This window comes from Capsicum annuum, chromosome 7 (assembly GCF_002878395.1).
Source record: "Capsicum annuum cultivar UCD-10X-F1 chromosome 7, UCD10Xv1.1, whole genome shotgun sequence".
Lineage (NCBI taxonomy): Eukaryota > Viridiplantae > Streptophyta > Magnoliopsida > Solanales > Solanaceae > Capsicum > Capsicum annuum.
In genome coordinates, this window is record NC_061117.1 from 55129381 (window position 1) to 55139595 (window position 10215).

Sequence of the window (10215 nt, forward strand, 5' to 3'; positions counted from 1 at the left end):
AGAGGAGTGAGAGAGGTAGCGAGAAAGAGGGAGAGGGAGGAGAGAGGCAAGGGAGATTGGTGGAGAGAGAGGGAGGGATAGAGAGGAGCGGGAAGCTGTAAATAGTGCTGTAGCATTTTTTTTTCCTTCTTTAACCCTCGCTTCGACTCATTTGGCCTTTGTAACATGAGAAGGGAAAAGCCTATCACATCAAGTAGGCAATGACGATTACTCCCTGCTAAACTACAATATTCACCACAATTGACTAGTTTAATGCTGAGAAAATAAACTCACAGAAAAATACCTCTTTAACCAAAAGATTATCTTTTACATGTTGCTTTGGAATGGCTTCCGAAACTCCTACATTCTGACGAAAATATAACAGATACATGACCAGTGAATCTAAAAGAAAAGGGAAAAGGAAAAGAGAAGAAAACTAATGGCCTCACACACATCAAAGTGTGCACTACATTATACAAAAATAGCTCAACTCCAAGATTTAAAACTTGTTCCATCTCCATCGGTGGATAGTCATCCTGCGCTTGCTCATCTTAGGTTAAAGAGTTAGCTTCATACAGCAGCTCGCTCCTCAATTATTCCTTCTTTTTTAGTTTCCTCACCTAGAGTAAATCGAACAAACCTCCTAACTTTTATGTTCTCCCCAAGAGCAGCAACAGTTTGCTTAACCAAATCCTTCACAAGAATGCTATCATCTTTTATGAAAGGCTGCTCCGAAAGAACAAGCTCTCCAAGCCTCTTGGAGACCCTTCCCTCAACAATCTTCTCCCTTATATTTTCAGGTTTGTTCTTAAGATCTTCTCTGTGCATTTCCAACTCTTTTTCCTGGTTGACAGTGCTTTCTGGAATCTCGTCGATAGATACATACTGCACCTGTGGGCAGGCTGCAACTTGCATTGCCAAATCATCGACCAACTCCTTCAATGTTTCGCCTCTCCCGACAAAGTCGGTTTCACAATTAACTTCAATTAGCACACCAATGCGAGAGTCATGAATGTAAGAACCAATCCTCCCCTCAGCAGCAAGTCGGCTAGACTTTTTATCGGCAGTTGAAAGACCCTTCTTTCGGAGGTATTCCTGTGCCTTCTCAAGATCCCCTCCAGTGGCGGAGAGGGCTTTCTTGCAATCCATCATCCCAGCTCCAGTTTCTTCTCGCAGCTGTTTAACCAAAGAGGCTGAAACTGCTGCTTTCGAAGGCCTGCATTAGAATCAGTTGGAACAGAAATAAACAGTGAGACAAAAGAATATAGGAGTTTGGGGGTTGAAAACAGCTTAGGATAAAATATTGGCATGGAGTTGCAGAGTGAGATAAGAAAGACAGACTGATAGCTATTTCAGATTAGCTCTTCCATAATGTTGTTGGAACCAGATTTCATTTGAAAATAAATGAAGTGAAATATGTACTTAGGTTTAGAGGACTGTATAAGCAGGTATTTGAGTCTAAACATAGCAGAACGCTAAAACTATCATTTAATAATGAGAAGTTGACTAACAGCAATTAGCCAGCTGAAAAGATGACATTATAATCGGAGTCATAAAAATCATGTATTTGACATGCCATGGAATGCTCTGCTACCACATTTCTGGTTGTTCATCATTGAAGAAACATAATTTATTGGTAGGAAGTAATTATCAAGAAAGTAGAAACTTACTCAACAGTAGTCTCCTTGGATCCAACAGCAGGTTGCTCTTTTCCTGGCAAGGAGACGGGTTTAGCTGCTGTTTGAGCAGCCACCTCGGCTGCAAAGTCTTGGCTCTTCTTTTCAAGACCTTCCCCCAGGTTGTATCTCACAAATCTCTTTAGTTTGATGTTTTCACCAATACTTGCAATTGTCTGCTTGATCAAGTCCTTTACAACCATCTTATCGTTCTTGATGTAAGGCTGCTCCAGTAATGCCATTTCTTCAAGCCTCTTATTTATCCGTCCATCAACAATCTTGTATCTGATCCGCTCAGGTTTTGATAATAGGTCTTCCTTCTGCATTTCGATTTCTCTTTCCTTGTTGACGATCTCTTCTGGAACATCTTCTGGAACAAGATACTGCACTTGAGGGTATGCAGCCACTTGCATGGCTAAGTCATCAACTAATTCCTTGAAAATGTCACCACGCGATACAAAATCTGTTTCACAGTTGACCTCTACGAGGACACCAATTCTGCTATCATGGATGTATGAGCCAATTCTACCTTCGGCAGTAGCTCTACTTGATTTCTTATCAGCACTTGCCAACCCCTTTTTCCTGAGATACTCCTGCGCTTTAACAATGTCACCTAGAGTTTCTGTAAGAGCCTTCTTGCAGTCCATCATTCCTGCTCCTGTCTCTTCCCGCAAATGTTTCACAAGAACAGGTGAAATAGCTGTTGCATGCCACAAAAGGACATGATTTAATTACCAGACATGCATTTGAAAGTACTTGCTTCGATACAACAGTACCATCTAATACTTTGATGGATCACAATTTACATAGACATATCAAGGAATAATTTTAATTTTTTTTTTTTGAGGAAAACATATCAAGGAATAATTTAACCATCCTCTTTATTTCAGTTTATCCGAATTCACATTACAAAGAGATACCTTTGCAGAATCAGTAAATAGACCAACAAGAAGAAGGTAAAGATATTAATAAAGCAGAGGAAGTTGGATATCCCACAACATAATAAAGGTTCTGAAAGTAACTGGCCCCATTAATAAATTATAGATGGACTGGAAGGGGGAGTGTCAGGAAGAAATAAATATTGTTAAATTTTTCAGAACTACAGATTTCAGCTATAAAGGCAAACTAAGATCCATTCACATTTTGACCAGTAATGTTAAAAAGGGAGATTGCCCTTCCTCAGCATTTTAACTTAAATTCGTAACTCAGGACATATGTTTACAATAGATTTGAGATTAATAAGAGCACCCAAGGGTGTGACCTAGTGGTCAATGAAGTAGGTTGAGAACCATGAGAGTTCATTGAACCAGGGGACGCAAAAAACACTAGGTGATTCCTTCCTATCTGCCCAAACCGTGGTGGATAGAGTTACCCAGCACATGTACTGGTGGGAGGTAGAAGATATCCCATGGAATAAGTCTAGGTGTGTGCAAGCTGGCCCGGACACCACAGTCATACAAACAAAATAAGAGATTTATAAGTACCACGTAGGTAGAGAGAAGAAATTCTCTTAAATTTGAAGTCTCCTTCATCACAAAATTTGAATGCCACTAAAATCCTGATAAGAAAATGATGCTCATCACTTCAAAGATTTAATGATCAAAGAAACAATTAAATCCAGCTGTATTTTATAACCTGAATTCGAGTTTCTCTGGTTCACAGTTTCAGTGAACATTTAGCATGCAGTCAGGTGTAAATGCATAAAAAGTTAATATCATTTAATGCAACTTCTTTCTCCAAGTAAATGACCACCCCTCCTACACGCAACAAGCTTCTAAATCTTTGTAGCACAGTTATTTCATCACTCAGCAAGGAAATTTTCACATTACACCAACTTCTGCAAATTTTGTTCTAGAGATTGGTATTTCCTTGCACAAACTCTCCACTTTCAAAGCCGCACCCATGTCGGATTCTTCAAAAATTACGCTGCTTTTGGAGAATACGACACGCACCCATTGACATTTTTGAAGAGTATGAGCAACATACGTTATTTCCTTTTTAACAAGTTAATAGCAGAAATATCCCAGAAAAGAAAGGGAAAGTAAAAACAAAACCTTTTGCTGCAGCTTCATTTGATGAAGCAGTCCCATTTTGCTCACTTGAGTTCGCAACATTTATATCTTGATCAGTTTTGGGAGCCACCTCTTGCTGTTGAGCAGCTGTATCAGATGATTGTTCCCCAATGGAAGAAGTACTTTCAATTTTGCTATCCACAACTTCAGCACCTTCCTGACTTTCTGTGTACAAAATTGGATCGTCAGCGACTTTATTGGTAACTTGTCATTAATTTATCTTTCTCACATAACACAACATTATGTCCTATAAGTAAATTTCAATATTTTACTCAGAGAAAAAACATCATTCTATCGTAATGTCGATCAAAATAAAAGCACGTCTTGGTCACCAGAAAGCATTCTATACATTAAAGACTCCGTAGGTTGAATATGATGCAATAGGAAGAAGAAACAGAAGAAGAATATACCACATCGTCAGCATGAACTATACTAAAAGTGACATTTCTTAGATTGGTTCATATTCCTATCATTCATATCTTCCTCAGATAATATGTAAAGGTGTATTTATATCATGCATCAACACCTTATATGGAATCACACAATTGTCTAAGCAATGTAATAGTTGTATTTAGTTGTTTGTCATAAATATGCACGCGAGAACCAAGGATGAGAAATGAATAATAAATCAGAGGGGAGATAGGCAAAATTCATATTAGACACCTTCATCCTTGCTATTCTCCAAAAGAGCTTCATATTGTCCAGTTGGGCTTGATATACTGCCATTCTCATCGCCACTAGTTTCCTCTGTTTCTTTCGCAGCCTCTGTGACATTTGGTTTGTCAGTTTCAACCTCATTTTCCGCTACTTCATCATCAGTTAGTTTCTCCATGACCACCTCGCCAGCCACAATTTCAGAAGCTGAGATCTGATCAACTGTTTGCTCAAATGTGCCAGTTTCAGCTTCAGTTTCCACAGCATCTCCTATAGGTGACACCTCAGCTTGCTGACCAATCGCAGATGTTCCTCCTTCCACCTCTTCATCAATGTTCTGTTTCGCATCCTCCCCGTATATAGTTTCAGGAACACCATCATTTACAGCATTGACTGATTCTTCCTCTTTGCCTGTAGTTTCAGGCAACAGATCCATTTTATTAGCCGTCATATCTGTTTCCTGTGCATCTTCCTTTGATTGTTCAGCTACTTCGTCTTCTTTTTCCCTCTCATCCAAAAATGAAGAGATTTCTTTGTTGCTACGGAATGCCACTACAAAGGGATTTGTCGCTGAATGGACAACACCCTGGCTGAGCTTTGAGTCCAATTCTAAAGCAGCTTCTTCTTTTTTCATGGTCAAAGTTACCTGTCCTCTGGCAATGCGCAATACGCGGACACTAACTTCTTGACCTAGTTGGAGTGAAGAGCCACTGTCAACAATTCCAAATGCTTCATCAGCTTCCTCTGATGCTGGGAGGAATCCTTCCTCTCCTTCAGGAAGAGATATAAAAGCACCAGACCTGGTTAGATTTTTTACAGTGCCCTCAAGATCTTGCCCCTTGACAAACTTCGAGACTTTCTTCATCTCATCTCTCCTTTGGTTGTTCCTTTGTGTGTTCTTCCTTGGAGTTCGGGGTCTGTCGCTACTGGTTGGAGCATCTTTCTGCTGCTGTGGCCTACTAGGATCATCACTTTCACGCATGGTGAGAGATATGCGCCTTGTCACAGTGTTTGCTTCAACTAATCTAACTGTCACCTCTTGTCCAACAGATACAATGCTTCCTACATCCTTTACAAAACTATCACTCAACCTAGAAACATGCACAAGTCCATCCGTAAAAGCTCCAAAATCAACAAAAGCGCCAAATGGCTGGATCGATCTGACCTTTCCAGTAAAAGTTGCACCTGGAATAAGGTCTTCATTCTTCACAGGAGACATCTCACTCTTTCTAGCAGGTCTTGGACGCTTAGATCGGACAGATGCAGGACTCACATCTGATATGGAGGATTCTTTACTTGTTTCAGCAGCATCAGATGAAGCTTCACCTGATCCATCATCTGTAGCAGTTGATTCTACTTCTCCCACTGCTACATCAGTCTCAGTTGCTGATACTATGAGACCTCTTAACTTAGGTTGTAAAATGCAACCAACTCTAAAATGGGGAAACAATTTAACAGATGTTGACAGAGGCAGGATATATTTGGGGGTAGGTAAAGTTTGTTTGCTGGATTTTCGCGAAACATTATATCTTGATAAACATGGATTTTTCCTCGTGAGAAGGACAACTCCTGGAGTGACTGATACATTGCTAGCTGTAATTGGAACCATTGGAGCTATGCTGATTTGGTATTTGGATAGCTAAAGTTTGTGAACTACAAGGATTAGATCATCTGTTCCACACCTGAGTAATATACAACAGTTAGAGAAAGAAAAAGACATGACTATCATTTAATGCTATAAATATTGTGATAGCAACTGCACCATGACTGAAAACAACCAGCAAACCCCAGGATACATAATACTAGAGTTCCTGAAAATTGATGGATAATGACATATGATTAGCCATTTAGGCGTCTGCCTGCTAATACATAGAAAAGTGCACACATATAACAAAAACAAAAATAGATATCATGAGAGAAGAAAAGCAACATCAAGCAATATGCCTGGTTCACGAGTTTGTACTTGAACTTAAAGATTGTAGTCCAAAATCATCATGAGCAAGTAGACTAGAAGCTTAGATAGATTCAAATTCATAAAAAATAATGAAAGAACTGATTATAAGCCTACTTTCTACACCTTAAGAATTGAAAAAGAATGTAGCCCCTAAAAAGATTGTTCACAGATGCAATTTCAGTATCTCACAGTATACACTTCGCAAATAACCAATTAAATCCGCTGACTATCATACCAGAAAGTCTAATTTAGAAGCTATTTAACTATCTAACTTCAAACTATGGGCAACTAAGTTCGCTGGAACCATTTTCATTGCTTAAAGTTGAACTTAAGAAAATCAACCAACAACACGAGGATTTTATCAGTGCATATCTTTCATATAATTGATCATACTGAGTTACCTTTCAATTATGGTTTTCTATGGCACTACTACACGAAAAGCTTTTTAAGGAAAAACTCGCAAATGAACTCAGAAAAAACACGAGGATTTTAAAGAGTAACCCGTTATCAATAAACCAATGAAAACAGAGAAGCAAGTTGAGAAATCAAACCTTTCAATGACTAAGAGAGTTGTATGTATATACCAAGAAACAGCAGCTACAGTGTAACTGAACTGAAGTTGCTCCTGGCGAGGGGATAGGGGTTCTCTCTCTCCCTGTTTCTGAATTGTAAGTGAGAGCGAGTATATGGCTAATAAAAAAGAGGGAAACGAAAGGTGGGGCTTTGTATCCTTATCCGACCATCATCTCTTTCCCAAAGTCGGATCCATGCTGCTCTATGGGGTCGGGTCGGTTGTCAACTAAACCGGCCCGTAAGGTCCTCAAATTTAAAAAGTGGTGGATCCATGCCTAAAATTGATTATTTGTTATAAAACAAGAAAGAATAAAGAAGAAGACTAAAGAGAATAGAGAGTAATTGTTATTTCTTCTAGGATCTTGAAGATCATTTACAATGAAGGAGCCTTCTATTTATAGGGGAATTTGCCCTAGTTTCAAAAGACCTGATAGATATTAAATAGATCTGGATAGATCTTGATAGGCATTCACTATAATTGATATATATCATAACACTCCCTGTTGAATGTCTAACAATACGCATATAGGCTGCCTCGTTAAAAACCTTACAAGGAAAACCCAGTGGAACAAAACCTCGTAAGGAAAAAAGGGTACAGCACGTATTAGCCCCCCTAATAAGAACATCCTTCAACCTTTGCATTCCGATCTTGTGCACTATTTTCTTGAAAGTTGCAGTTGGAAGAGACTTGGTGAATAAATCAGCCACATTGTCACTTGAACGAATCTGTTGTACGTCAATATTACCATTCTTTTGGAGCTCATGTGTATAGAAGAGCTTTGGCGAAATGTGCTTCATTCTATCTCCTTTTATGAATCCACCTTTCAGTTGTGTTATGCATGTTGCATTATCTTCATATAAAGTTGTAGGTACTTTGTCATATTTTAAACCAAATTTTTCTCGAATGAGATGTATTATGGACCTCAACCACACACACTCTCGGCTTGCTTCATGAATAGCTATAATCTCAGCGTGATTCGATGAAGCGGCTACGATAGACTGTTTTATTGATCTCCAAGATATGACAGTACCCCCACATGTGAACACATAGCATGTTTGAGACCGAGCTTTATGCGGGTCAGATAAATACCCAGCATCAGCATAACTAACAAGATCGGAACTGCAATCTTTAGAATAAAATAAGCCCATATCGGTAGTCTCTTTTAGATATCAAAATATGTGTTTGATCTCATTTCAATGTCTCCTAGTAGGAGCAGAACTATACCTTGCTAGCAAATTAACTGAAAAAAAAATATCAGGCCTTGTAGTATTTGCAAGATACATTAGTGCACCAATTGCGCTAAGATATGGTATTTCGGGACCAAGGAGTTCCTCATTCTTTTCTTGAGGTCGGAATGGATCCTTATTCACATCAAGTGATCGAACAACCATCGGAGTACTTAATGGATGTGCTCCATCCATATAGAATCATTTCAAAACCTTTTCTGTGTAGGCAGATTGATGGACAAAGATACCGTTTGTCAAGTGCTCAATTTGCAAATCAAGGCATAACTTTGTCTTTCCGAGATCTTTCATCTCAAATTCTTTCTTTAGGTAATCAATTGCCTTTTGAAGCTCTATTGGCGTTCCAATAAGGTCTATGTCATTGACATAGACAGCAAGTATAACAAACTCCGACATTATTTTCTTTATAAAAACACATGGGCAAATTTCATCATTCGTATAACCTTCTTTAGATAAATATTCACTAAGACGGTTATACCACATGCGTCCAGATTGCTTCAAACCATACAATGATCTTTGCAATCTAATGGAATACATTTCCCGAGGCTTTGAACTATATGTTTTTGGTTTTTGAATCCTTCGGAAATTTTCATGTATATCTCATTATCAAGTGATCCATATAGATAAGATGTTACCACATCCATCAAATACATTTCAAGTCTCTCATGGACAGTGAAACTAATAAGATAACGCAATGTTATTGCGTCCATAACTAGTGAATATGTCTCGTCATAATTGACACCAGGCATTTGTGAAAATCTTTGTGCAACAAAGCGTGCCTTATACCTTTGTATTTCATGTTTCTCATTTCTTTTTCGTACAAAGACCCATTTATAGCCAACAGGCTTACCACCATTAGGTGTTTGAGCTATGGGTCCAAAACCTTCACGTTTAGCGAGCGAATTTAATTCAGATTGAATTGTTTCTTGCCATTTTGGCCAGTCATTTCTTTTTCGACATTCTGTGACACATCGAGGTTCAAGATCCTCGTTATCTTGCATGATTTTCGTTGCAACATTATATGCAAAGACATGATCCACTATTATTTCAAATAGATTCAAATTAGTTTCAATATCACTTGAATTCATAGATAGTTCCTCATTTTCTTGAGTCTCAGGCTCATTGATTCCTTCAGGGATATCAAATTGCTCAAATCTTGAACTTCCGTATGTGGATCTTTCATAGTGTCATCTTGACCATTTGTTTTACTTTTTCTAGGATTTAGATCCTTAGAACCTAATGATCTGTCACGCTTCAAGCGTGCTTTAGATTCATTAGCTATGACACTAATGGATGGTCCTTTGGGGACATCAATTCGAATTGGGACATTCTCTGCAGTAATATGTGATTTAGTGATCCTTTTCAAATCTGTAAATGCGTCCGGCATTTGATTTGCAATTTTCTGCAGATGAATAATCTTTTGTACTTCTTGCTTACAAATAGAAGTATGTGGATCAAGATGAGATAGTGATGGATTTTTCCATAAAATTTCTCTTTTGATGTCACTATCTTCTCCCCCTAATTTTGGGAAAAGTATCTCATCAAACCGACAGTCTATAAATCGAGCAGTGAACATATCTCCGATTAATAGTTCAAGATAGCGAATAATGGAGGGTGATTCAAACCCAACATAAATTCCTAACCTTCTTCGGGGGCCCATCTTGGTGTGGTTTGGTGGTGCTATCGGCACATAAACACCGCACCCAAAAATGCTCAGATGAGATATATTAGGCTCTTGATCCAAAACTAATTACAACGGAGAAAATTTATGATAATTTATCGGTCTAAGACGAATAAGTGTTGCAGCATGCAAAATTGCATGACCCCAAACAGAAGTAGGCAACTTAGTTTTCATTAGTAATGGTCTTATTATCAACTGCAGACGTTTAATTAATGATTCAGCAAAGCTATTTTGAGTGTGAACATGGGGTACAAAATGCTCCACTCTTATCCCGATCGATAAGCAATAGTCATTAAATGTTTGGGATGAAAATTTTGCAGCATTATCAAGGCGAATAGACTTGATTTGATTATCAGGAAATTATGCCTGTAATCGTATTAT

General features: G+C 38.4%; 1 protein-coding gene across 2 annotated transcripts; it reads right to left on the minus strand.

Annotated features, from left to right (window-relative positions):
• Positions 1-269: 269 nt before the first annotated feature.
• On the minus strand, positions 270-7165 carry LOC107877914 (polyprotein of EF-Ts, chloroplastic). 2 transcript variants are annotated; one of them, XM_047393544.1, is made up of 6 exons: positions 6887-7034; positions 6144-6192; positions 4391-6063; positions 3710-3892; positions 1650-2355; positions 270-1195 (listed from the first exon to the last, which is right to left on the minus strand). In XM_047393544.1, exons 3-6 carry the CDS (start codon positions 5988-5990, stop codon positions 550-552), a joined length of 3135 nt encoding a protein of 1044 aa, XP_047249500.1. In that variant the 5' UTR covers positions 5991-6063; positions 6144-6192; positions 6887-7034; the 3' UTR covers positions 270-549. The 2 variants fall into 2 exon arrangements, with proteins under 2 accessions (XP_047249500.1, XP_016580206.2); XM_016724720.2 differs by lacking the exon at positions 6144-6192 and having other exon boundaries at positions 6887-7165.
• Between the last annotated feature and the right edge of the window lie 3050 nt (positions 7166-10215).